Source organism: Emydura macquarii, unplaced genomic scaffold, assembly GCF_026122565.2.
Source record: "Emydura macquarii macquarii isolate MOO-44397 ecotype Brisbane River unplaced genomic scaffold, CSIRO-AGI_Emac_v2 contig_1644, whole genome shotgun sequence".
Taxonomy (NCBI): domain Eukaryota; kingdom Metazoa; phylum Chordata; order Testudines; family Chelidae; genus Emydura; species Emydura macquarii.
The window spans coordinates 6,987,077-7,014,986 of record NW_027131781.1 but is presented as its reverse complement, the minus strand read 5'-3'; the positions used below and the strand labels follow the sequence as shown (position 1 = coordinate 7,014,986).

At 46.7% G+C, this 27,910-nt stretch overlaps 1 protein-coding gene across 1 annotated transcript in view; it reads right to left on the bottom strand.

Annotated features, from left to right (window-relative positions):
* PCSK6 (proprotein convertase subtilisin/kexin type 6) overlaps window positions 1-5,759 on the bottom strand; it is a 120,583-nt gene extending 114,824 nt beyond the window's left edge. Inside the window, exon 1 of the mRNA XM_067555586.1 lies at window positions 5,496-5,759. Within this exon, the coding sequence (XP_067411687.1) occupies window positions 5,496-5,669 (174 nt within the window). The 5' untranslated portion in view covers window positions 5,670-5,759. The remainder of the gene's footprint in view (window positions 1-5,495) is intronic.
* Window positions 5,760-27,910: the final 22,151 nt, after the last annotated feature.

The following is a 27,910-nucleotide window of genomic DNA, read 5'->3' as shown; positions in this document are numbered from 1 at the left end:
AAAGGAGAAGGGTCCTCAGTGGCATTTTAATCCCCCTGCTTTGTTACAAAATTAAGGTAAAATATGACCACCCAAAACTTAATTCCAGTTGTGCAATTGTCAGCAGCTATTATTGTAACCGCAGTCATTTAAAACAGATTCAAAAGCACTTATAGCAGTAAGATGTTTCCGGAGAGTTGGCACAGTGCCAGGCTCCTTTTTTGGGCTTCAAACCAAGACGGTCAGCAAGATAAGAGAATGCATAGAGAAAGACAGAATGTATAGAAAAAAAAAAATCTAGTATGCAAGCACATCCCAAAAGTAAATCCACAACAACTAGCCATGCTCTACAGCCAAAACTAAACAGTCCTGTCTCGAAACAATGCCTGTCTGTGCAATCAGTTAAAATTGGCTTTACGCAGTCTATATTGTGCACGGGATGAGGAAAGAAATGTATTCAAGTATTTAAACAGGGAATCCTGATGTATTTATTTCCCTCAAGAGATGGCAATCTAGCTTTTCTCTCATGTGCTGTGTTAGAAGAGTTTCAACATAGTTGCTCCAGGGTAGCCGTAACAGATCCTTGAAGCTCTGCTCCCAGTGACTAGCAGTCATCTGTGAACATCGTTTTCCATATGAAATTCCACACTGTAATGACCTGAAAGGCTTTCCCCCTAGACTGACACGCACCAATTGTTGGGGCAGTGAAGTCTCATTCGTTTGGGGGAAGAGACAATAGTCATGAGAACTACATTTGACTCCCACTAGCATTTATTTAATATACAACTTTCATGACTTTGGCCATTTCAGAAATCCAAATGCCTAAATAGCAGTGATGACAACGCTTCAGGCAGAATCTTCCCCTATAGAAAGGCTAATCTGTGTTTGAGACAGGCAAAGTAGCACTTGAAACTGGGTTCTAATTACACCTCAGCTGCTGTCTCGGAGTACACTCCCATGCACTGATGCACACCCAGCAATCTCACTGAAGTCTGAACCTCCCAGAATTAGGCCCTAGAAAGGCTGGATTTACCCTTTTTTGGCTTTAATTGAATTATAGTATAAACTGTAAGTCCTGCCTGATTTGGGGACACCAGATATGGGCAATGCCAAGGGAAATGAGGTAGAGTGCCACTGAGAAGTGATTACAGGAAAGTAACTGAAATACTTTCCTGATGGATCATATTTACTGGAGGACAATCTACCCTACAATTCTCATTCACTGAAGGACAATCCACACACGTGACTATATTTGCTTTCGACAAACTACTCTTAGTATAATTTTTTATGAGTGATGTTCCCAAGTATTTGGATGCTAATATTCTAACTGCATCGTTAAATGTATTACCCTTAATTTGGGATTACCCTTAAATTGCAGATTATGTACTATTTCTATTTTATGACTTTTAAACCACACTTGTACTTTTGGATAATTTATGCATTATACCCAGGATGTTTAGAAACGCTTTCTTTAAACTCTCTATTTGACCGTTTTAACATTAGCTTTACTAAAAATTTTAAACTGTAAACCCTGCCTGATTTAGGGATAAAAATCATAAAATAGAAACCCTCACCCATAGATCAAGACTCCAAATAAGGCAACTGACTAAGGCCACGTCTACACTAGTGAGCTTACAAAGGCACAGCTGCACCGCTGTAAGATTGCTTGTGTTGCTGCTCTCTGCCAATGGGAGAGAGCTCTCCCGTCGACATCATAAAACCACCTCAACGAGCAGCAGTAGCTACATTGGTGGGAGAAGCTCTCTCGCCAACATAGCGCTGTGCACACTGCCACTTATGCCAGTGAAATGTACGTCACTCTCAGGGGTATTTTGTTCACATCCTGAGCCACATAAATTGTAGTGTAGACGTAACCTAAGTTGCACTGCCAACCCCGCATACTAGATACTGCTTCATCACCTATTGTCCACTCTCTTAATTCTGTAAACAATTTTATTGGAAGGATGACTCACTGGATAAGTTTGTACTTCATGTGGGCTCCTTCTCTTAAAACAAGGATGAAGATCAGCTGAAAACCAGTTTTTAGCATCCCAAATTAAAATGATCTGAAATGCTGAATGTCTAGTGATGCTTCCTCTTTGGGTGCCTTTACACGGCTAGGAATGCAGTCATAAAGAAATGTATGGCAGCCTTGTGTGGGATGAGATACACAGTGTCAGGTCTGGTGCCCTCTTAGCCTTTAGAGCATCCCTTTAACTGCGGGAACTCAGGGTGAAATCCTGGCTCCATTAACGTTGACATTGACTTCAACTGGACCAGGTTTCAACTCCAGAGTTTATAGCAAACATCAGCTGAGAATCAAAACTTGTGTAGATCCATTCCCCCCCACCCACACCTTTCACTAAAAGCCCAACCAAGGCCAGGCTAAACTGAGACCCCCTTCTGAGCGACCTGTATTGCAGCACGCTTATGAAAGGTCACTCTCCACTGTCACTCTAACATGACGTGTTACTAAGAAAACGTTGTCACTAAGATTTTCTGGGAAAGCTGGGCACTGGCAAACATTCATTTTAATATGGCCAAATGTAGAGTCGTACACCTATGAACAATGGATGTAGTGCACACGCACAGGACAGGGGACTAAGCAGTGACTTGGAAAAGGATTTGAGGTCGTGCTGAATAATCAGGCAAACATGAGCTCCCAGTGTGTGGCGCTGTGGCCAAAGAGGCTAATGCGAGCCCTGAATGTACCAAGAGGAGATTATCAAGTAAGGAGTTATACTGCCTCTGTAGTTGGCACCGGTGCAACTGCTGCAGGAATCCTGTCTTCAGTTCTGGTGTCCACAGTTCAAGAGGAGTATTGAAAGCTTGGAGAGGGTGAGAACAGCCACGAGAACAAGTAAAGGCTTAGAAAACAGATCTGAGAGTAGAAGTCTCATGGAGCTCAATCGGCTCAATCTGCAAAGGTACAGTTAAGGAGTGACTAGATCACAGTCTGAGGGGGGAACAGAAATTCCACAACAGAGGGCTCTTCAACCTGGCTGATAACAGTATAAGATCCAATGGCTGGGAGTTGAAGCTAGGCAAAATAGGAGTGGAAATATAACGCAAATTTTAACAGTGAAGGTAATTAATCAATGGAACATTTTACCTGGGTCATGGTGGATTCTCCCTCCCTGACAATTATGAAGTCAAGATGGGGTGTTTTCCTAACAGATGTGCTCTAGTTCAAACAGGAATTAATTCAGGGAAGTCTTATGGCTGTGCGATATAGGAGGTCAGACTAGATGATCACAATGATCCCATCTGGCTTTATAATCTATGCATCTAGAAAGATCATTGGATGCCTCATTTAGACGGTAGTGCAATCTATACACACAGGTTATGGGGCCACCCAGAGTTGTAGGATTTAGGCAGAGCATATGCGGCAACACAAAAGGGACATGGATCTCAGCTGAGGATGCTGCAGGAAACTTGATCTGGTATGTTTGTGTTTACACTTCAAGGTAGCTTATTTAATTATACTACAGATAGGACATGTCAAACTGGGTTATAATTTACAGTGCCGTTCAGGAGATACTTTTAGCACCAAGACACATTGCAAGTGTCACCTGGACAGAAAAGCACTGACCTGTGAACACATTGAACAGGCAGACTGCAAGCAATCAAGGAAAGCACTAAACTCAGGATGAAACCCCGAGGAACACCTTTCACAGGCAGACAGTTTAAAGAACAAGATTTAGGAAGTTTAGAGAGAGAAAGTTCTGTGATGAAAGCAAAATTTAAGCCACAGAAGTGCTTTGAGGGATTTATGCCAAAAGTTGATCATGTTCTGTTAGACTTTAGATAAACTACAGCCAGCCGAGTCAAAAGTTTGTTAAATCCACAGATACAAGTTCAAGTCTTCAAAATTACTTTTACAGAACAGCAAACATTACCCGTATCAAGATAGGATTTATGATGCAAAGAAAACTCCATTTAGATTAAGCAGCACCACACTTTACTGGTTTCTACAGAGATAATGATAAAACTACATTTAAACACTGCATGGTACTATGGTTTGAAATACAAAAGGAGCTTATCTGTAACTTGATTTGATCCTTTATGGCTCTAGTTTGCAGACATTCTTTAACCACATCTTCCTCTTCTTAATCTCACCAGGAGGCTAATCTCACTGTGTCACTGCACTACAAACCTCACACTGGATTCCCTCCTCCACACCCTCCATTCCTAACTGCAAGGGGGTTTCTTCATTTGGGATTGAGCCATCTCTTATAAACCCTAACCCTCCTCAGTATTTACCTGCAAAACTAAAATGGGGGGTGTTTTGCTCTAGCTGCCTTCAATTCATTTACAAGCTTTTTTTTCTCACATATTCTGTTCTTGAAATTTACAACTCCCGTCTGGAGAAGGGCTGGGTGTTTTCCAGGGGTTTGCCATGCGTGTTAAACTCTATTGATTTCAGTCCCACTGTTACCTACACCCCGAGCAGCCACTGGCATACAAATATCTGCCCATGGGATTATTAGAGTCGGAGTTACTACTAACAGTGTTCAAAGTTAGTTTGAGAAATTACAAAACCTTAACAGAGCTCGACTCCAACTTCAGTTTCTCCCCTACACGGTCCCTTCCAGAACTTCACTTTTCCCCAAACAAAACTCAAGCCAGTACAAACATAAAGGGGGCCTGAACAATACAAGCGGCTTCATAAACCTGTTTAAATCGATAAGGGCACGTTTTGCGCTGCAAAAATTAAATATCGATTCCTTTCCACTTTGCTGCTTCCCCCGGAGCCCGCCTCGGACGCTCTGTCATGATCTAGCTAACTAGCTGCCCATTTCTGTACGTCTGTTTTCACGTCTCAACCAGCGCAGATTTTTAACCATGAAGGTTAACCACAGCTGGGCGTTGCTGGGTATTAATCACAGGAAAACCCTGGAGCCACCCAGCCAGCCGAGAGAAAAGGCGTCCAGGGCAGCCCTGAACTGGGGAAGAGTCACCAAGCAGAAAGCACCCGCTGCTCCGCGGAGCGGCGAGGGAAACCCGGGGGTCGAGGGGGCCCGATCCCGCCCTTCTCCCCACGTCCCTGGCAGAACGCTGCCCGACTGCAGCCGGGCCAGGAGCAGACTTTAGGCGTCCGACCCGGCGGCAGCTCCCGGCCGCGTCCCGGCAGCAGACACTTGCTCTCCCGCTGCGCTCAGCCGGATTTTTAAACTTCCAGCGGCCGGCGCTCCGGGCAGGGGCTGTGTCCGTGTGTCCGGAGCAGGCGGGCTTTGGTCCTGGGGCTTTTTCGTTCAATAAACCCCGCAGCCTTTCCGCCACTCCCCGGCCCGGGCCGGGCCGGCCCCTGCGCTCTACCCGGGAGAGCCGCGCTCCCCAGGGCGCACGGGGCACGCTGCGCTCCCGGCGGCGTGGGGAGAAAGTTGGAAGCGCTGCGCGCTCCGGGCCCGGCTGCGGAGCACCTGGCGCCGGGTCCCGCAGGCAGAGCCCCGGGCCCGGCCGCTGGGGACCGCCCGCCCGCTTCTCCCCGCTCCGGCCGGACGCCGGGCGCTTACCTGCCCCAGGTTCGCGTAGCCATAGGCGGCGGCCAGGCGGCTGGCCTCGCCCGGCCCGCCCAGCACCTGCACCGCCCAGTGGTTGGTGTAGACGGGCCGGGCGGGCGCCGCCGGGCAGGCGGGCAGGGCGAGGAGGAGGAGGAGGAGCGGCAGCCCGGCGGCCGGGGGGCGCATGGTCGGCCGGCGGCCCCGGCTCGGGCTGGCGCGCTGCGGGGAGACGCTCCGGCTCAGCCCGGCTGGCGGTGCCGTACCGCGGCTGGGCGGCGGGGGGAGCTTTGGCTTTTAAAGCCGCCGCGGCTGGGCGGGGGGGGCCGGGAGGTGGGGCGCTGCCCGGCCCGGGGTGGGACGGGCTCCCGCCCCGGGGCGCCCCGCGGGGGAAGAGAGATGCCAGCCCGGGCTAGCTCCGGGAGACTGGGCCCCCCCCCCATCCCGGCCAGGGATGAGCTAACCAGCCTGCCTGGGGAGCGGCCCCGGACCCCCCCTGCACCTACTGATGGGGGGTGGGTGGGGAGAGTTATTCACAACCCGCCCCCCCCCGCTCAGTCCCGAATAACCAGCCCTGTGCTCAGAGCTCAGCCGGCAGCGCGGGGCAGGTGGCCCTGCCCATGAGAGCGAGAGGAGCAGAGCCCAGCCCAGCCCAGCCCAGCCCAGAATACTACTGGCCCTAGGCCCTGGAGCAGGCCAGAGACGCCCAGAGGCCCAGGCCCGAAGGGGCCAACGCGTCTGTCCTTGTACCAGCCTGGCCAGAGAACTCCCCCCCGGAGCCGAACAGCCGATCTGCTGCCAACACTTCACTGCTCACATATATGTGCCGTGTTGCCAGTCTGAATCTGTCTAGCCTCCACTTCCAGCCTGACCCGTAGGGAAAAGGCTGCCAGCCCAGGGGGCAGGAACGGTCTCTTTTCGGGTGAGCGGGCAGTGCCTAGCACAAGGGAGGGCGTTCAGGTGCTACTGTCACCGAAATCATAAGACATCACTGGCAGGGCGGGGAGGCTTTGGTTCTGGGTGCATAGGAAAGGACAGCAGAACAGACAACAGACAGCGCAAGGAAAGACAACACTGCCCTTGGGAGAGCGTTATTGGCAAGGGCTTGGGAGAATTTATGTTCTGTTTCATGAGTTTTTTTAATTGGCTGAGTGTTGTTTTAAAGGCAGTAAAGGGCCCCAGCGTGGAGATCAGTGATGGGGGGGGGGGGTTGGAGCAGAGATCGATAACGGGGAGTGATGGGGGGGTTGAGCATGGGGAAAGGAGGAGAATATTCCAGGCATTCCCCTCAAGCCCCCCTTTAATTCCTGTCAGGGGATACCAGATACCTTGTCTGACCTTTTTTTTTTTGAAGTAGTCAATTTTTTCTGTGTTAGGGAGATGAAGGCCGTCTATAAAAAGAACTGGCTCCAGCTCAGTGGCTGAATGATACAGCCCAGTTTGCTAATGCAACAAATTACAGATGGAAATTAAATAAAAGACTGAAAAAGATCCATCCGCTCTGTGAAGTGAGGCTGGTGTTATACGGGCACAAGAGCCAGAGACCCTTGGGAGGTTGAGGGCCTCAGCCATTGCTAATCAGGTACATGTGGGAGGTGCTCAGAGACTGCAGTGATGAAACCCTAAGAGAGATCCTAGTGGGCCCCATCCTCAGGTCGTATGGGGTGAATGCAGGACAGACACAGAGTTGCTTTGCCCACTGAAAGCAATGGGAGTTTTGCTGTTGAACGGAATGGAAACAGGGTTGGTCCATCATGAACACAGGGCTTTGGCTTCTGCAGGCTTTGGCGCAGGCTCATACAGCTGCCACACTGAAACTAGCCGTGTGGACGTGGCAGCATGGGCGGCAGCTTGGGCTAACCACCCCAGCTTGGATCCAGGGGGTCAGGTGGGCTTGGATATGGGCGGCCAGCCTGAGCTGCTGCCCGAGTTGCAACTTCCACACGGCTGTTTTTAGCATGCAAGCCGCAGCAGAGCTTGTGCGAGTCTGTCTGTGTCCGCACTGGGAATCACATCTGCAGCTGCTGTGTAGATACTGCCTTAGGGACTCTTCACTGCAGAGTTAAACCAGGCTCTTACTTGGGTGGTGGCTCTCTCCTCCCCATCCCTCCACACACAAAATCCTCTCACCTGAGTTTGACACTTTCAACCTGAGCTAGCTGGCCCAGTTGGGGACAGAGTCTAGAACTTGGGTGCAGCTTTCACTCCGATTAGTAACCACCCACTTTGCTGTGCAGATACAGGCTAAACCACTGGAGTGCTGATAGTCCTCCAGCGCTTCCCACAATTCCCCCCGGGTACCTAGAAGGGCAGACAAGTTTTCCCACAGTTCACTGGGAAAGAATCACAGGGGACATCTACACTACAAAAAAAAACCCTAAAAGCCATCCCACAGCAGAGAGTTTCAGAGCCTGGGTCTACAGACGCGGCCTAGTGGGGCTCATGTTATATGGCACTAAAAATAGCCACGCAGATGTTCTCCCTTAGGTTGCAGCTCAGGCTCTGACAGCCACCCCCATCTCCGGGCTTCAGAACCCGAGTGGGAACTTCTACCCGGCATATTTAGTGCCATAATGTGAGCCCTCTGTCAGCCGGAGTTTGCAGATCCGGGCTCTGACGCTCACTGGCGTGGGTTTTTGTTGTTGTTGTTGCAGTGGTGACATATCCACAGAGTGGCTCAGCCTCCTGCAGTACAAATAACCCTGAGCTGTACCGCCCGAAGTCCTAGCGACACACATGGGTGAGTGCAGCCCCAGTGAGGACACAGTAAGTTGGTTAGACATTTGCCGTGTGGCTGCTCACACTCAGGCTAACTCAGCGCCCACACCCAGGTGCCACTCAGCCAGGTGAACTCTGACGAGAAGACAACCTCTCACGGTTTCCACTGTATTCCAGGGAATAGGTGAAGGAGAAGATGCGAAATAGAAGAGGTGAGGAACAAAGGGAAATGGAAGAGTTGTGTTGCATGTAGACAGAGCGGTAAGTTAGGGTTGTCTTTGTGTATAAATTGAGTGAACCGAGCCATTAAGAACAGATTGTGTTTTGACTAGTAAATATCTTCTCTTACAATCTGAATTCTTCCTTCCACTTCCTCCTGCAATATTTTTGAATGACATGTATATATATATATATGTGAGTGTGTAAAATACAAATATATATCTATATATGTAAAATACACAAACACACCTATTTATAGGGTGGGCTGAAGCTGCATTTGGTCTTTTTCCCTAAGCCGGATTGATAACCCCATCCACTGTATCTTCAGTTTGCATGGGATATCGCAGTTTGTCCTAGAAGGGTGGTCATGGCAAGTTAGCAAATGATCTGAGACTCTGCTGTAGATGTTTTCTGGTGGCTCTAGGCCATAGAACCAGCACCTGGAGATTCCAGCAGAACAGACTCCCACACGGATCGGTGCTGGCACCAGCTATATTTAATGTATTCTCAATAACCTACTGAACACCATCTGCAGGTGGTTCATGTATGCCAGTGATCTGTGCCTGGCCTCAAGAGAGCACGACTTCCAAAAGACGGAAGAGGACCTGAATAATGACATGGCTCCCGTAGCTGACCCTTGCAGGAAACGGAGATTGAAACCAAGCATGTCAAAGACCACGTCTGCATGCTTCCACTTACATGATGCTCATAGCCAACTGGAGCTTAACATCTTTTTGAACGGTCAGTGGTTGGCACGTGGGCCAAAGTCAGTTGGGGTCACCTTTGACTGCACACTCATATTCACTAAAATAGCTCTAAAGATCAAGAGCAGAAACTGTTTCCTGAACAAACTGGCCGGGTTCACCTGGGGACCCAATGTGCAAACACGGCATCGATCGGGGCTCACTCTCTGCTACTCAACTGGCAAATACTGTGCTCCAGTGTGGCCAAACTCTGCCCGCGCTGGGCTAGTAGAGACACAGCCTGATCATCTCATGAGAATTGTCACAGGCACACGGTTGCCAATACACCTCCACTAACATCCGGCCTCAGAATGCAGCCAACAAAGTGATCACCAAGCTACAGCACAGGCCACACTTGCCACTGTTCGGGGATATACGTGATGCACCCTGCCACCACCTGAAGAGCCATTCTCCATCCAGCTGATATCATCAGCTCACTGTGGCGGGCAGAATGGGAGAGAGATGCCACCACTGCCAGGAACTCTCACAGCTGACTGGTTACCCGGATTTGGGCTCCCTCCCATTGTACCTGTGGAGCAAGCCTAATAAGTTCAGGTGAGGTGTGGTTCTCTGTACCAAGCCAGACCACATCTGAGGCATCCAGGACCACGTATGCAGTTTCCCATGCTACATGGTTGCTCTCTTCATGTTGGGTTCCCTGGAGGTCTCCCCAGGCTGTACCCAGCTGACTCAGAGGCCACTGACTGGCTCAAGACCATTTAGCTGTGCTTTGTTTTTCTCTAAACCCAGCCTTCCTTGTCTTTCCCACATGCCATCGCTATATAGACGTACCACAGCAAAAAAAGAAAAACATTCCCCAAAGCCTCGCTATAAATTTCCTTCTTCCTTTTCTGGGCAAAAAACAACTTGAAAAAAAGCTACAGTTGCCAGTGAATTATATAATTGTTGTATACATTGGTCAGTCTAGGATGGGATTTTCAAAGCCATGTAGGGGATTTGGAATCATCTTAATGGGAATCTGGTTTCCAAATCCCTTAGGCAGCTTAAAAAAATGTCAGCCCTAGCACTTGTCTGGGATAGCACACACCAAATAATATTATTACTTTGGGGTCTATAGTGCAGTAGCTGTGTCTGGAACTTTATATAGAGAATGAGGACACATTCCCCATCCCAGAGAAATCACCCAAAGAAGGTGTATATGACACAATGCAAGGAGCAATGAAGAGTTTCCTTCTTCTCGAGGGTGGTGGGGGAGGGTGAACATAGGGAAGTCAGCCCTGAATACGCAATAAATCTGATCGCTGAAGGAAGAGGGGAAAACAAAGGAGCCAGGATCATCACAATCTTCAGCCTGCCTGGTGTGAACCAATCCAGACAAAATGCTAGTTAATAGGAAACCTCAAACCTGCATGAGCTCAACAGTTAAGATTCAATCACAGTGTAAATGTATGGAGACCTATGAAACTCCTACAAACACTGGGCCAAATGTATTCCTGGCGTAACCCCACCGAAGGGTTAGCTGGGATGAATCTGGCCCTTTAGCTGAAAGCAAATCCAATCAACAGCGTCAGACTGATAAAAGCAGAAAGACTCACAGCAAGCCACTCTGATCCAATTAGACGGCCCTGGGAAGTTGTGATTCCACAAGGCCTCTGTGCGGAGTTCAGTGTAGCTGAATCCCTTGCTCTCTTGGAATGCCATAAGAAGAGCCATTTCTGTAGACGCTGTAATTCTGCCGCTCTGATAGCTCCCTCTTGGATGGGAGGGTGAGTGGTTCTGTAGGCATAAGAACAGACAGGCCCATGAATGTGACTGGCTTGCCAGGGAGCAGTGAGAGAGTGCATGGGAAATGTTGCCACGAGAGAAGGGCTCGTTAATTATGAAGATACGTTGAAAGGGAACGATTGGTTTTCTAGTGGTTATCGGCAGACAGCTGCGGCCCATGTGCCATTCTCAGGGCCATACAGGGAGTGTATATATTGTGTGGCTGCGGTCCACACACAACACAGAGGGCTGCATATGTGGCCCACAAGGGTAAATCAGTTGAGAACCACTGAGTTAGAGCAATGGACTGGGAGGCAGGGTTTGTGTGCTCCGTTCCTAGCTGGGCCGCCGACTCAAATACACAGGCAAGTCCTTAACCTCCCTGTGCCTCAGTTTGCCCACCAGTAGCATGCGTATAATGCTGCCCCAGGAGGGTATCTTCAGCCTTTTATTCATGTTTGGGAGAAAGCACCTGGAGTGCCTTGGCTGCGAGGTGCTTAGTGGTATTGGCGACTCATACAACGGACCATTTCCAGTTGCGATTGCTATCTTGTGGCTGTGGAAGGGAGCAGGTCCAGCCCATCCCTACTAAAGTGACAGTGCTAAGCAGCTAATTGCCCTGGGGTGCATTTCCCTTGAAGGAAAGTCAGACGATACTTTGAAGTTCTGTGGGCTCCCTCCAATGGGAAATCAAATAGCACAGCAGTGGCCCAGGACTGCAGGGGTTAAATCAAACCACTTTCTTCCAGGCATGTGTTCAGGGGCCCATATGCTCAGCTACTGTCTAAGAATATTCTTTTTAAATATAACAAAAATCATGAGGCATTTAAAATGGAATATGTTATGCTGGCTCTGGTGATAAGACAATTTACTAACCCATGCGAAGGAGAGAATTTAATGACTTAGTCTACCGGCTGTAAATTATCAGCCATTCTCTCACTGGAGGAAATAAATACTATTGTCACTCACGGTGTGTTTCTCCCATACGGAGAGCGAGGCAAGCAGATGTACAACAAACACAGGTATTTCCATAATGACTAATAATGGTCTCCACTTCTATCGCATCATCCACCAGAGGAGCTCAGAGTTTTGTAGCAACGTTAATGAATTAAGCATCACATCGCTCTCAAGGAGGTAGGAATGAGATGTTCATTACCTGTATGTTTTGCCTCTTCCTATGACCCATGGGGAAATAATACATTGTTCCTAAATAATTAATCCTTCCAACATGCCTGTGAAGTACGTGGGAGTCAGGAGGGCAAATTCGTCCCTGGTGTCATTTCACTCTCATCACTGTTCTGCAGATGGAGACACAGGGAATACGGCTGCGAGTAATTCAGAGCCAAGAGTTTCTGGCTCTGAGTTTGTGCTTAGTCCATTAGCCCATGCTGGTTCCCTAAACATTTTCATACAATTCAAAGATTACAAAGCTAGAAGTGACCAAGGTGATCATCTCGTCTGACCTCTTGTATGACACAGACCATGGGACTTTATTGAATTCATTCCTCTTTGAAGTAGGGCACATCTGTTAGAAAAACAGCCAATCTTAATTTAAAAATGGCCAGCGATGAAGAATCCACCCCAACCCTTAGTAGATCGTGCCAGTGGTTAATTACCTTCCCTGCTAAAAACGTGTGCTTCATTTCTAGTCTAAATTTATCTCACGTCAGCTTCTAGCCATTGGTTTTGCTATACCTTTGTCTGCTAGATTGAAGAAAGGTCTATTATCCATTTCCCCCCCAGTGTAGGTGCTGTGTTTATAGACTGATCAAATCACCCCTTAACCTTCTCTTTGATAAGCCAAACAGATCAAGCTCCTCAAGTCTTTTGCTAAACGGCAGGTTTTCCAATCCTTTCTCATGTCTCTTTTCTCAGCCCTCTTTAATTTTTCAGCAGCCTTCTTGAATTGTGCACATCAGAACTGGACACACTATTTCAGCAGCAGTCGCACCAGTGTCAAATACAAAGGTGATATCACCTCACTATCCCTACCAGATATTCCTGTTTATACATCCAAACATCACATTAGTCCTAGAGGGAACATTTCTTTGTTAAAGGGGAGTTGATCTTAATATTCAGGCCCAGAGATTCACCGGAACAGATACTGTCCCTTTTACTGAACATGCAAAGTTTATGACAGGTGTTTTTGTGAGATGATACTGTCTATGTGGGGCAGTGGAAACCATCAAACCCCTTGGAATAAGGACCTGAGCCTCAACAGTATTACAGACCAGCCCACTGGGTTTTGCCTCACGCCATAAACAAGCAACTAGTGGGATACATGTCTCCCCTCGTAATTAAAATGAGTTAGTGCCTAGATGTATTGTTCCTTGGTGCTACCTTGTGAATAATACAGTCTCAGAAGGTCTTACTCTGATGATGGATTGCAATAATTCATCATCCCGATGACCTGTTGCACCACTGATATATTACTCCAACACATCATCAGAATTGCTGTTGTTTTATCGACGCCTTTGTGGAGACTGAGCGAGACCCTCTGATGATGTATTGCACAAGAGGTGGTTGCTGGGTCCTGGGAGCAGAATGTAATAATTACTGGCAAGGAGCCAGTTTGCACAGTGCATAGAAGGGATGAATATAAATGCTCACATGGGCAGAACTGGACACGTGATGCAAGTTAGGGTCTGGCCCCTCTGCCCCTGAGAGGTGTTGAGCACTGGGAACTCCCCCTGAAATCACTGGAAGCTGGTGCTTCTCAGTTGAAGTCCACCACATAAGATGCCCAGTTTGCATCTCGGTTTTGTTTAAATTCACAGCCCTGGAGGTTCTGGAACCCCTGAAAAATCGCCAACTGTTGATGGATTAGAGAGGGGGCCAAACCCCAACGCCATGTCCCAGGCCTTTGGGGTATGGATCAGCGCTTCATGGCTGGCCTTTAACTGGGATGTGCTGCATCCAAAGTCTGCATCTGAATCCCCCAAACTCCTGGAGACTGTAGAATCTGGGCTTTGTGAATAAGGCCCATCTCTTTCTCAGAGTGCATCTACACGGCAATCACAGGGTGTGACCGCAGCTCGCAGACACGTACCCTAAACTACTGTTAATCTAGCAAGCGCAGATACGGATAGCAGCCAAGCTGTGGCAACAACACGGGCTTCAATGTGGGCTATACAAGCCCGTCCAGGACCCTGGCTACTGACAGGGGTGCACAGCTTTGCTGCACACTGTCACAGACTCCCTGCTATGAGTACCCAAGAATAAACCTAGCTCAGGGATGCCTGCCTCTGCTGCAATTGCACCTCTGACCGCCGACTAGACATACTCTGAACTGTCTGTACTGTGCCATGAAAGTCACGGCATCATTGCCCCTCTAAATGCAGAGACAGTCACGTCCCTGTTATCGTCAGTTTGCATTAGCTTTCTGAGCGAGGGGGACCCGGGACAACAGCTTGGACCCAGGAGGACCCTCCTCTCCCAGAACAACTTCTTGGAATTTAAAAAGAAAACCACCATGAAGCTAATCTGGCCTCTGGCCACCCTCATTCTGAATGCAATCACCTTACCAGAAAGCCCAAGGGTAAAGCGGTGGGCTACATTTCGCTCTCATTTACGCCAGTGTTAATCTGGAGTCACGCCATTGACTTCAAAGGCATTATTAGTGATTTACACGAGGGTAACTGAAAACTGCACCTGGCCCTGTGTCACTCTCGTTATTTTACCTTAGGCCATTGGATGAGGTTTTGGAAATTCTAGAATATAACCGTTATTATTTTAATTACAATTTTCTACCCAAACTTGAGAACAGCAAAGAATATGATGGATGGCCTCGGATATTGCCAAAGATTGGGGGGGAAAAAGATGCATTCATTTGGCTACAAGAAAAACATGCATTTTGTGATAAACTCCACCAGGCAAACACTCATATATTCTTGGCTGAAAACTGGAGGCCGGGTTCTGATCTCCAGCACATTGGAGTTACTCTGGATTTACATCAGCGTAAATGAGATCAGAATCTGGCCTAAGTGTTTTTTAAATGGTCAATTATATTCTTACTGGACTGGATCCAGCCCCCGATGCAGGTCCAAGATGCAATAATGAAATGAACATTTATCATGGCAACAACTTCATTTTAACTCCCTCCCTCTGAGACTTTCAGAGCTGCAGACATACTGCACGATGCAAAAAGCTCGATGAAATTTGTGACTAAATGGCTAAGGGTAAACAGGAGCCACTTCAAATATACCATCAAAAAAAGAAATACTAAGGTAGCAGAGTTCAAAGCCCAGAGAGTCCAAATTACAGATCCTGTAAGGCTGTGGAAAAGTCCACGTGCAATATTTGTCCATTAAATATGTTTAAAATGTCATCAGAACAATAATATTTAACAAGAACATGTGCTACTAAGTTTAATATCTGTTGAGGACTTCAATATATATTTAGCATTTTAGTTTTGTTGGTAGGCTAAATCTTGAAATTATAGAACAAAACGTGATTTATTTAAAAAAATATTTCTTTGAAAACTGATCCTTTCTGGAAAATATTTTTGATGATCCAGAAAGGAAAAATGAGAGACAAGCAATTATAATACAAATAAAGCCATAGCTGCCTGCAGGTTTTTGTTTCATTCCATTCCCTTCTCCTTTTGTTCTGATTCAGGAAAGCATTCCCAACTCAGGACAGCACTTAAGCATGTGTTTAAGACCATAACTAGTAAGCAACAATTTAAAATAAATGTAACTTACCCACTCAGACGCAAAGAATGATCCAAATGCAGAATTGGGTCCAGTATGTTTAAGGGGAACCTCATACTGGTAGAGTTGGAATCAGTATTCCAAAAGATATCGTAAAGTCAGGAAACTGCATATAAAATGGGGAAAAATTGTTTTTCCTCCGAAAATGTTTGTTGCCCTTTGCCCCTTATTTAAAAATAATTGTTAAAGACACCTGCAAAGGAAATGTAAGAGAAGGGATTGTGCTTTCTTTTTATAAGAGTCTGTATATAGGGAGGGTTGTAGAACTAGGTGGGAAATGGCTTTCCTGTCCCGGGAAAACTTTTGAGAGTTCAAAAACTGTTCCAGTCCTGAATCAGGAGAAAAAGTTGCCATTTCAAAATTTCCCGAAAACAATCACTGGAAAAACATTTCTATCGGGTCCATTGAAACATTTTGTTTCAATAATCTTGAAGTGTTGTGTTTCAATTTTGGCCTTTTAAAGGTTGTAACATTTTATTTACTATAAAATTTCAAAAGGAAAAGTTGTTTTGACCTGAAAAACGGAAGTTGTTTAAAAATGCTGAAATGGGACATTTCAACAATTTTAAAACTTTTTTCCATTTGGTTTTTTGTTTTTGTTTTTTTTCGGAACAGGAAATTTGTTGCAACCACACCTTTCCCACTGAAAGCTTTGGTTTCAATGAATCATCATTTTTTGATGAAAAAAACATTTTATCAAAAAATTCCTGACCAGTTGTTGAAGGGAGGGATTCTTGCTGATATCTACACTAAAATTCAGATCTTTGGATATTTTCATTTTTTGTTCTAGAAATGCCTCCTTCTCCTCCTGGTTTGGTGGTCCATAGCAGATCCCCCACCATGACACCACCCCTCTTTTTCAGATTTTCAGGCCAGATTTTCTAAAAAAGGAGTTGTAAGTTATGCTTCTCAGACCATATTTAGGCACCTACCTTAGCCCGATTTTCAGACATGCTAACCATCCAGGAGCTCCCATGATGGTCAATGGACTGGAAATCAGGCTTTTTGTTTAGGTGCCTTAATACGGCTTTAGACTCCAATCATGCAGTGATAGTGCAGGACAGAGCACCGTCCCCACATCATGCCCTATTAACGTCCACAAAATTACACTGGTGTAGGTGAGAGGAGAATCAGGGCCCATGATACCAAACACCACACACCAATGCTCTCTCTTCTCCACTGGATCACTCAGTCTCCCTCACTCACCCTGGCACGGGCAAAGCAACAGATTTTTCGTGGCGCACGGTGAGGACTCTTTTGTTTAGATTGTACTGTCCAGACGTCAGTATTGATGTGACCGTATGAAAGCACAAAGAAAGAAAAAGGCCCCTCCACCCCCGAAAGAGGAACGTAAAGGAAGACGGGGCCAAGTTGGGATAATAAATCATTTAAAGTCCATACAAAGCGGCTTTGGTGTTTGGGTGTCGGTTTCTGTCCCTAGCCGCCAGTCTGGATTCCCTTCCCTACGTAGGGCAAAACGAGACCGTGCAAATGTACCTTCGCTAGCTGAAGTTCAAGAAGTTAAACAAATAAGAGCTGCCTTGTAAATACACATCCTTGCAATGGCTGCAGCTGGGCCAGTACAAATAGATCCAGAAGGTAAAAGGTAACTTGTGTTTTTTTCATACAAATAGGCGATGCTGCCCGCGGCTCTGGTGCCAAGACGTTTTAAAGCATTCCCGAGTCTGACACCGCCTGGGAAATGCTTGAAAGCCATTCTGGGTTGGAGCCGGGTCTTGGTCACGCCAGTGAAAATGGAATTGAACTTCACTGAGCGCCGATTTCTGGCAGATAAGGCGCTCTCTTTGATGTGGCTGATGTTGTCTGCTCTTGTCTCCCTTCGTTCTTTGCTGTTCCTTGCTCTTTGCGCTTTGTTCAGCGGTGGCATGAGAACCAGGCTTTGGTCTAATCTTGCGTGCCTGCGTCCCGTGCAGAAGTGCGCCATGCGTCAATGCTGCTACTGCTGCTGTGACTGTGGGGATCAGGACCCTGAATTCTGCCTTCAGGTCAGGGGGTGCTTAAAGCAAGATCCTACAAAACCTGGAGTCCATGCTCCCGGGTCAAATGCTCCTTTTGATGGAATGGGTGCATCGAGTGGAAGGAACTAAACCAACTGCACAGAGACCTGGTTCCCCAGTGCCTGGCGTCTTGTGTTGCCATTTACACCTGTGCCGGGTGGATGCAGAAGCTAACAAGTCAGAGTGGAAGCATTTTACACCCCCTCTCTGCAGGTGCATAGGACTGCATAAGGCAGTGAGGAATCAGACCCAGTGAGCTTAACTGTCCGTGTCCCAGGTCCTGCGTAGCCCCTCTACTTGTCCTTAGAGAGAGAGCTCAACGCCAACTTCTCACTGACCTGATTCATTCAGCCTCTGCGGCACTCGTGCAGTGGGTGGTACTTGGAAAGAAATTTAGGCTGGGCGGTGTACTGGGCTGGGGGGAGGGGAAGAGGCATTGAGCCGGACGTCCATTCTCTCCCGCCCACCCCTTGTTTTCCTCTCCTTCCCCACCCCCCTCCCGCCACTAGAGCAATGCAGGGTAGTGATGCTAACCCTTCCTGAGTGCTGAGCGTTCACCACCACCGCAAGTCCTGAGGAACCTCGTCCAGCGTGCTCTACTCCAGTGACATCCTGTCCTCCTCTGCCCTGAAGCAGCTGATTGCCTCAGGCTGCGTCTGCACAGTCACACTGCTCAGAATGCTAGGGTGAAGTAAGGTCACAGTCTGGCCCTTGGCCTCTCTGTAAGGAAGCCCAGAAGCGCCCGCTGCACTGTCCCTGCAGGAGAATCCTGGCCCTAGTAACTGTACTTCTCCCTTCTGCAACCCTTGCCACCCTCACAATGCTTTATAAACACCGACCCCTTCATCCTGGGCAAGAAGGGCCTGCAGGCTGCGGGCCTGATGGGAGTTAGGGCCTAACCTGGTGAGACAGTTTGGAAAATCCAACGAGGCGCCTAGCTACATTTTTAGGTGCCTAAATACCTTTGAAAACCTGGCGTTAAGTGACTGTCCTAAGGCACAAAGAGTCAGTGTCCCATTTGAACTCAGGAGTTCCTGGCTCCCAGTCTTGTGCACAGGCCCCTCTGTCCGGCCACTTCCAGCAGTGCAGGGCAGATTTCATTCATGAATCAAGGCCATTCAGGGCCGGAGCTCCCTTCCAGCTGGGCATTTTCATGGAGGATTGTTCTGAAGAGTTAAGGTCATATACCAGGTGTCCTGTCCAATGGAGGAAACACCATGGTCTGGATGCTACTGCGGCACCCTTTGCCGATGCAACGTGCCTGACTTAAAGGTTAGGTCTTGCAAAGGGCCGAGCATTCTGCAGTGCGTGATAAAGACCCCAGGGGAGGGGCACCCATAGCTCTTTCGTGCAGTAGAAGGGGCTTGTGGTGCCAGTTTAACTTATATCGGGTTAAAAACCAACAGAGTTAAACCAGTGCAAACCCCCGGGTGGTCGCCCATCCGTTTGCAACTGGTTGCAACAGCTTAGCTTGCACCCGTAAATGGAAAGTTGCCAGCAACACTGATGCAAGCCACGTTGCCGTGAATTTGAGAGCAGAAAATCACGCCAAATTTAAGGAAAATCAGAAGAATTCCAAACCCTTCATTGAACATTCTTTATTAATGATCTGGAGGATGGGGTAGATTGCACCCTCAGCAAGTTTGCGGACGACACTAAGCTGGGGGGAGTGGTAGATACCCTGGAGGGTAGGGATAGGATACAGAGTGACCTAAACAAACTGGAGGATTGGGCCAAAAGAAATCTAATGAGGTTCAACAAGGACAAGTGCAGAGTCCTCCACTTAGGAAGGAAGAATCCCATGCACAGCTATAGACTGGGGACCGACGAGCTGGGCAGCAGCTCTGCAGAAAAGGACCTGGGGGTAAAGGTGGATAAAAAGCTGGATATGAGTCAGCAGTGTGCCCTGGTTGTCAAGAAGGCTAATGGAATATTGGGCTGCATTAGGAGGGGCATTGCCAGCAGGTCACGGGAAGTGATTATTCCCCTCTATTCGGCATTGGTGAGGCCGCATTTAGAATACTGTGTCCAGTTTTGGGCCCCCCACTACAAAAAAGATGTGGACAATTTGGAGAGAGTGCAGCGGAGGGCAACCAAAATGATTAGGGGGCTGGAGCACAGGACTTATGAGGAGAGGCTGAGGGAACTGGGCTTGTTTAGTCTGCAAAAGAGAAGAGTGAGGGGGGATTTGATAGCGGCTTTTAACTACCTGAAAGGGGGTTCCAGGGAGGATGGAGCTAGGCTGATCTCAGTGGTGGCAGATGACAGAACAAGGAGCAACGGTCTCAAGTTGCAGGGGGGGAGGTCTAGGTTGGACATTAGGAAAAAGTTTTTTACTAGGAGGGTGGTGAAGCATTGGAATGGGTTACCTAGGGAGGTGGTGGAATCTCCATCCTTACAGGTTTTTAAGCTGAGGCTTGACAAAGCCCTGGTTGGGATGATATAGCTGAGGTTAGTCCTGCTTTGAGCAGGGGGTTGGACTAGATGACCTCCTGAGGTCCCTTCCAACTCTAATATTCTATGATTCTATGATTCTAACAGGTACAACTTAGTGTGGAGATTGGGCCTAACTCTTTCTATAGCCTCTGGGCTTGTCTGGACCAGGGAAATTTGGACCGGTGTAACTACAGCAGTGCGGGTACTGCCATGTTAATATGTAGGCCTTGTCTTGACTAGCGAGTTACCTCGCGTTATCGCTCGAGTGGGAATTAACTCAACCCCCAGCCACACACACACAAACTCCTCACTGGTGTGTGGTGGGGGGGAGGGGGACTTACACAAGTTGGCTGGCACAACCGGTGTACAGGACAAACCTTGAGTGAATTCACCTCATCAGCTGCTAACATAACCTGTCTGTGGTGAGGACACACGTTTCCAAGCAACAATCAAGGGCTAATAGTTCTCCAAAGCCTTCTCATAATTCCCCTAAAGGCCCTCATCCAGTGGCTTTTTTCTTGACATCTGGGAAATGGGAAATGGTTTTTCCTGTCCCATGAGGGACCCTTGAGAAGTCTATTTCAAGAATCTTAAAGCATCTGAAGCAGTCGTCAGGATCGGCCCCTACATGTGCAGTGAACCAGAAGATTCAGAGAGAAGTGAATTTACTGACTCAGAAAACGGAGAGCAATGTACACAGCTCTGAAAAATACACATTAATGGTCAAAAACTCTTGCAGACCCAAAGCCAATAATCTTTTGATTCGACCCCGTTAGTTAATCTATAGGGCACCAAGGCAATGAAAAAGGATGTTATTTTGACTCCATTTTGATTACTTTCATTCTGTAGAGCTATGAATCTGGAAGAAAAATCAATAGTTTTACATTTATATTTATGCCTCTCAAACTTCTTTTATTCCAGCTTTTATTTATTTATGTGTTTTGTTAAATACTTACCACTCATGCACAAAGCTTTAATTTCTGGGTATAATTACATTTCGTAATAAAAAAATCTCGCATGCACATGGTATCCATGGATCTCCAAGCGCTTTACAAAGGTGAGTAGATAACACAATTCTCCATTTTACAGATGGGGAAATGGAGGCAGAGAGCGGTTAACGCTGACATTTTCAAACTGGGAGGCTAAAGGAAGATAAGCAAGGTAGGGACCGGTGGTAAGAAAACCAGTTTTATGCTCTCATGCAACACCTGCTCATCTATGGAGAGTTGCAATATTATTATTAATCCTTATTCTTACATTATGGTAGCTTCTAGAGGCTAAAATTGAGATTGGGTCCCTGTTGTGCTGGGCATGGTACAAAAAATAGTGCCCCAAAGATCTTACAATCTAAATAGACAAAGGGTGGGAAGAGAAACCAGCTCTTCTGACTGCTAACCCACAGGATGCTGCTATCTGTTACACTGCCACAATTTGTCAGAGGCTCTGCTTGTTTTCACCACCCCTATTTCCTGCTGCAGCCAGGGTCAAGCAGAACTAGGTTTGCAAATCCAGGTTCTCTAAGATTTACAAAAGTCCTTCCAGAGGTGGTCACTACCAAGTTACAGTAGGTCCGCTGTTAGGTCTATGCACTGTCAAGTGTCCTTAAAAGAATGAAAACAACGTACATGAGTTGTGTCTGCCTACATTTGATTCACCCTCATGATCCTTCCCAGAAAGTGGTTTGATAACCACTTGCCCAAATTAAATGAGACTCAGGATAAATATTTAGAGATGCTCCAGGTTGTGTTTGAAGGGAGTGAGGTAGTTGTAGAGTTTGCCAGTTTCAACCCAGCAATGTCAACAGGGTGGGAAGAGTTAAGATAAGACCCGTGAGAAAGTAGATGCTGTTAATACCACTGCTGAGGCTATAGAAATCATCTTTTTTTCCCCGGCATCTATTGGAGGGTCTTTCAATATTTAGGCATTTATTTACTGTGTTTTGTGGGGGAAATGGTTTTCTCACATCCCCGGCAAGTGTTCTGATCACTAGGCTCAAAGTTATAAGGTGAGAACCATCACCTCCCACCCCCATTTATGTGGGACGAGACAGTCCTTCTCAGAAGAAATGTGGATCCGGGCCAATGATACTTTCCTGCCTTGGCAGGAGAATGGTATGATCAATCATATCACAGTGATGGGGACCAGACACATACTTAGACTGGAGATTTCTGTTCTGTTCAGCATATTTGAGGAGCTGGTAGCATTTTCTAATTGGTGCATTCCTCCTCTCTGAAAATAAGATTAAATTCTGATCATCAGAAACTGGTATTCTATATAGCAGGCAAAAAAAAAAATTTACTGAACTGTAAGCAAAACAAATCCTTGTAAAGACACTAGTAATAAGAACAATAATAAAAAAACTCTAACCGTGGATTCAGGCCTGTAAAAATATCCAGAAGATAGATTTGTAAGTTCTGAAACAATTTTCAAGGCTTTGAAGCTCAGCTGTTAAAGGTCACTCCAGGGACTGCACAGTTCAACACAGACACTCTTAGCAGAGGGGAAAAAATTGATATTTTAAACAAAATATCTATCTGGTCTTGAGTTGCAAGCCTGGAACGAACAAACAGACGTTCACTGAATAGTTTTTGACTCTCATGTCACCTTAAAATCGTTATATTAAAAGTAAAACAAGGGCTGTTTGGGATTTTTTTAAATATTAAACCAGCCAGAGAGCGAAGCATCCTGGGAACACAGGGTACTAGCTGCCATTCGAGTTAGTGCAATGGTCCGGGTAATCTGCTATCTTGTGGTCAATGCTGGCTGCTCCAGAGACAGGGGAAATTCTCTGGGATCCAGCTGGCAATCAGTTCATGCCCTGTCGCATGCCGATGGATGGGCCTTGTGGTTTTATCCTCAGTGATGGCAGTTGCTGTTCTTATTCCCATTGCAGGGCTAATTCTTTCATTTTAGTCTAAGTGTTTCTCTTGCATACTCAGACCCATGAGCTGTACAGGTGCGGCTGTTAAGGCCTTCACCTCCACTGGTGAAATCCTGGCCCGGTCAGACAGCCCACCCCCAGCAGTGGGACTACAAGGCAGACGTGTTCTGCACCCCAGAGGAGCAGGGGGCTCAGGGGGTGTGGTGCAAGGACAGACAATCACTGTATGAACACTCGCGCGCTAGAATCCTGGCGCGTCAGCTCCAAAACAGAGCGACAGGAGAACAGCTCTAGACAACGGTAGTGAAAAAATCTTCTCTCCCCACTGAGGAGAGCAGTAGTTTTCAGCCTGTGCTCCATGGATGTCCACCGATTACCAGTAAGATTTCCAAAGCAGTCCACACCTCCATTTGACATTTTTTAGGGGTCCGCAAATGAAAAAAAAGTTGAAAACCACTGCAGTAGACAACATCATCCCCTCCTCCGCCCGGCCTATTCCAGCCACAGCCATAGCACCTACCCATGCAACTGGGCATAATCTACACACAACAATTCTCCTGCTTTGACTACCCCAGCATATTTGGAATGACAGACCCTCTAGGTTGGATACAGTTATATTGCCACGTGCAGAGGGGAACAAGCTATCCCAGTATAATGAACCTCTGCACTCGTATCGCTGTGTCCATGCTAGGGGCTGTAGCGGTACAACTCCACTGGGAAAAAACCACCCCCCATTGACATTGTTATACTGATACAAAATTGGTATGTAGACCAAGCCTAGCCAGGAGCAATCTACAGAGTGATTGTGGCCACGCCCAGTCAGAATACACCCTGTGATTAAGCATATTTCAGACTACAGATCCGTACCAGGAAATGCATCACATTGTGAGCATACACTAACAGAGAGTGTGAAATAAAACCTAGGGTAAAATGTAACCCCACCCATTGGGACAGTAGGTCTCATGACAAGTGAATTATTTACATGTAGATTAAAAACTTTATAACCCTTTCCCAGCCCTGGCAAGCAAAGACATTTCAAACGTCTGAACCATGCATGCACACAATTCCTATTGACTCTACTAGCCATTAATTATGCCTGTCTCAAGGTTTAACACAGACCCTCTCTGCCTGTTGTAGAAAAGGTAATAGATGCTCTTTTAGCGCTGATTTTCCATAGTGTGTCACAGTTACCATAATAGACATAACACAATGGGTTAAGGTCAGCTGTTGAACCTTATCACTGAATTTATGCGCTCTGGAGAATTATTTTTGCTTTTTGTTTAAACAGAGTTTTTTTGTGACTCGATAAACCGAAATCTCAAAGGACGTTGTTGGAACTTGCAAGGAAAAATACCAGCTTCCTCTCTCTTGTCAATTGCCGCAGTTCTACTTTGTTGGTTATTTTCAATTCTATATTGGCCAGGCGCTTGTGTAAAGACAGAACGCTGTATTGTCAGAATGCCTCTCTTCAGCTAGCGCCTGACAAGTTCAAGGTAATGTGAACATGCAAAGGGAGATGGGATGGGGGAGGGACGCAAAGATTAAAGCACTAACGATCTCAAAATAAAATGCTGACAGCCAATGGGAAGTGCAACAACATGTCCTGGCTGCCACTGTAGTTCATGCAAATTAAAAACTGGCATTGCAGTAAAGAGTTGCACAGTATTTCCTGCAAAGGGCATGGAGGGCATCCTTGGAAAGTTCTCCCTACATAATCCATTTGCTGTTTCCAGAAAAATAAAGTTTGCTGCGGCCCACCTGTCTCCAAAGGCAGCTATTTATGGATTTAAAACACTCCTTGTTTAGGGCAGCTTCGGGAGAACAAATGTTGCTGTTAGAATCTGCACTAACAGCAAAGCAATTGGCAAGCTTTCTGGGATCTGAGGTTTGTGTATTTGCTCGCAGTTCTTTAATTGCTGGGAAAAGTCTTGGAAGAAAAAAAATATTGTATCTATACGTTTCAGCTATAAAAGCCCATTTATGAACCTGGGGGAGAACTAGTCTAAGATTGTGTCTACACAAGCTTCAGTCTTACATCAGGAGCTTCCAGTTAGATGCAGAACCGTATAAGAACTTGAGGATTTTTGGGGAGGAAAAGAGGAGGTTTGGTAGCTGGCTGTTAAAACCCACTTTTGAACCTCCTGTTTTAGGGGAGTCTTGGTTTTGGCAGGGAGTTGCTGCACATGCATGAGTGTGCATATAGAAGCTACAGGACAGAGTTGAACAGAAGGATTTTTCTATTTCTCCTAAACAAAGGATGGTTTTTGACCCACTCGAGGTAAGAAATAATTAAATCCTGGAGTGCAACAGCTTCAATATTTACCAGTGAAATCATTCACCAAACAGAACTGCCTAAGGTAGACCTGATGGGACCAAGGAGATGTCTCCTTTAGGTCACAGAAAGCCCAAGACAACAGCCTGATTGTCAAGCCCAGCTTCTGTTTTTGCAGGAGGACTCATCACACCTGGCAGTTTTGGTGCATGCAAATATTAGCAATTCAACATCTCAGGACTTGCCTACACAGTGAAATTGACTGGAATAACTATTGTAATAACTATCTCCCCCTATAGTTGTCAGGATAATTAGTGCACTTCCAAAGCAGAGTATTTATTCTGGAATAAAATCTGATTTATTCCAGAATAGAAATTGACTGGAATAACTTCCAGTAACAACTTTCTCTGTGTAAACAAGTTGTCAGGGCTTGGTCATGGGCAGCCAGACCTAGTGGTCAGAGCCAGAGTAAGGATACAAGCAGGTCAGAAGCAGGAGACAAACCGGAGATCAGAACCACAAGCCAGGGTCTGAAGCCAAGCCAGGTCAGGTCAGGTCAGGATGCCAGGAAGTCGGGCCAAGACAGCAGGAGCTGTTGTTCAGACAAGGTCCTGTTCCTCTTGCTTAAGTAGGGCCAGCGGGCCAATCAGCTGCTCTCAGACTCTGTCAATGGGGTGTCAGAGGCGGAGCCTAAAACTGAGGCTCGTCTTCATGGGTACTGGGGTAGCTGTTGCCAGCAGGCTCCCAGGTGGAGAGCTGTGGCATGGCTACTCCTGTAATCCGTGGCCCTGGGTTTGAGGCCTGTGGGTCACAACACAAGTCCTCAGTCTGTGGGCACAGTCTAGGTAGCTAGACATCCAACTATTACTAATTCCTGTTAATGGGAGATGGGTGTCTAAACCCCATAGGCAGCTTTGAAAAATGGTTCCTGCAAAAACAGAGGCCACGTATGAAATCAGCTCTGGTGGCAACATCCAGCACATCAGAATAGCCCTATCTGTTCAGGATGTGATTTTCAAGTCTCCAAGAGGATTTAGATACTCAAGTCCCATTAATTATGGGGGCTGGGCATGTCAATCCCATGTGTGGTTTTGGAAATCCCAGGCTAACTGTTTATCCATTTTCACTGAAATGACAAAAGATTTACTCTCCAATTTGCCCTGAAAAGCCTTTTATCAAGTCTGTACAGCCTCACTTTTCTAAATCTCAATTACTCAGAAGTTCCCGTTTGAAACAGGGTCATGTACCCAAATGCCTCTTAATTACTTCGCCCACGTTTATCCAGAGTCCTCTGTGGCATGCAGATCATCAAAGCTGTAACGTGCTCTATTGCTACCTCATCGCATTGAGTCAGATTCTTTCCTGATGTGGGACCACTGGAAATGAACGGAGTTACTCCACCAGATTTGAATTAGGGCCCCTATGCTGTCCTACATACTGGTGCGTGGGTCTTACAGAACTCACTAAGGGTGTGCATAGCTAAGACTTTGAGACTGTATGTCTCAGTGTGATAAGTTATTATTCCGCTTGCTTTTATTGCCAGGTTTAGTCCTCAAAAGATGTCACCTTTTCACACGGGCTCTTATGAAAGAGCCTTTGAACAAAAAGGTCTGTAACTGACTTGGCTCTACTGCTTCCTGTTTTAAGGAAGGCATCGAACTGTGTTATCAAAGGACAAGACCATTTCTCACCAGCTTTAAATGTTACGAACATGATACATTGAAGCTACGCAGCTCCACCTAGGAAAATGTTTAAGCTAAAGCAGATCAAACACACGCTGTTCTGAAACTGAGGTCCTATTATGGATAGCCTCCTTCAGAGACTGCTTTATAATAAAGCGTTAGCAGTGGTTTTAGCTCTCGAAATGTGATTGTGGGTCTTGTGATCCTTGCCGTTTTAAACCAAACTCAAAAGCCCCTTGCTTTTGGCATCATGTGACAATAACAGACCCTCAGCTTTCACTAAAAAAGAAAGAGGAAAAGGATCTAGGCCTCAGGGCTACGGAGAAAAGCTTTAAAATGGGATCTCTAAAGTCTCAGGGACCAGAAAGAAGAGAAAAGGAATCTGAAATTGATTTTTTTTTAAAAATAATCTCATGATTTTTAAGGCAATCCGGTTCTTTGATGCAGGACTGAGCGATTTCAGAATGCTTGGGAGTGGAGGAACTGGGAGGCTGCATTAATTAAACATTCAGGGCCAGAGTCTCTGTTATGCCGGGGATCCACTAAGTATGGCTGCAGAAGGGGATTCAAAGGAGCTGGTTCTGGCTGATTCTCCACCAACCCAGGGCGGTTACTGCACTGGTGGTGTTCCCTGGGTAGCAATGTTTATAGCATTAGAGCAGCCTGGTGACCAGATTTTTAACCAACATGGCGTGTAACCTTGAGAGATAAGCCAGGCTAGAGGACACAGTGGTTGAAACACCTGAAACTGTTCATCTATTTAGGTTCTTACACGGTTTTCTTCACCTTGGTATCTGAACACCCCACTTTCTACATTACGGCAATCTCTGTTGCTATTACTGGTGGCAGCACAATCCAGGGAAATGTTAAGGAGAGAAAAGTCTAGTCATTTTCAAGACTGACTAGTGATTTTAGGTGTCCAGCTTCGATGCCTTAAAGGGGGGCTAATTTGCAGAATGGATGCTCAGCACTTCTTAAAAGTATCTCACATTTTTCCACCCAAACACTGAGGCACTGAAAAGCA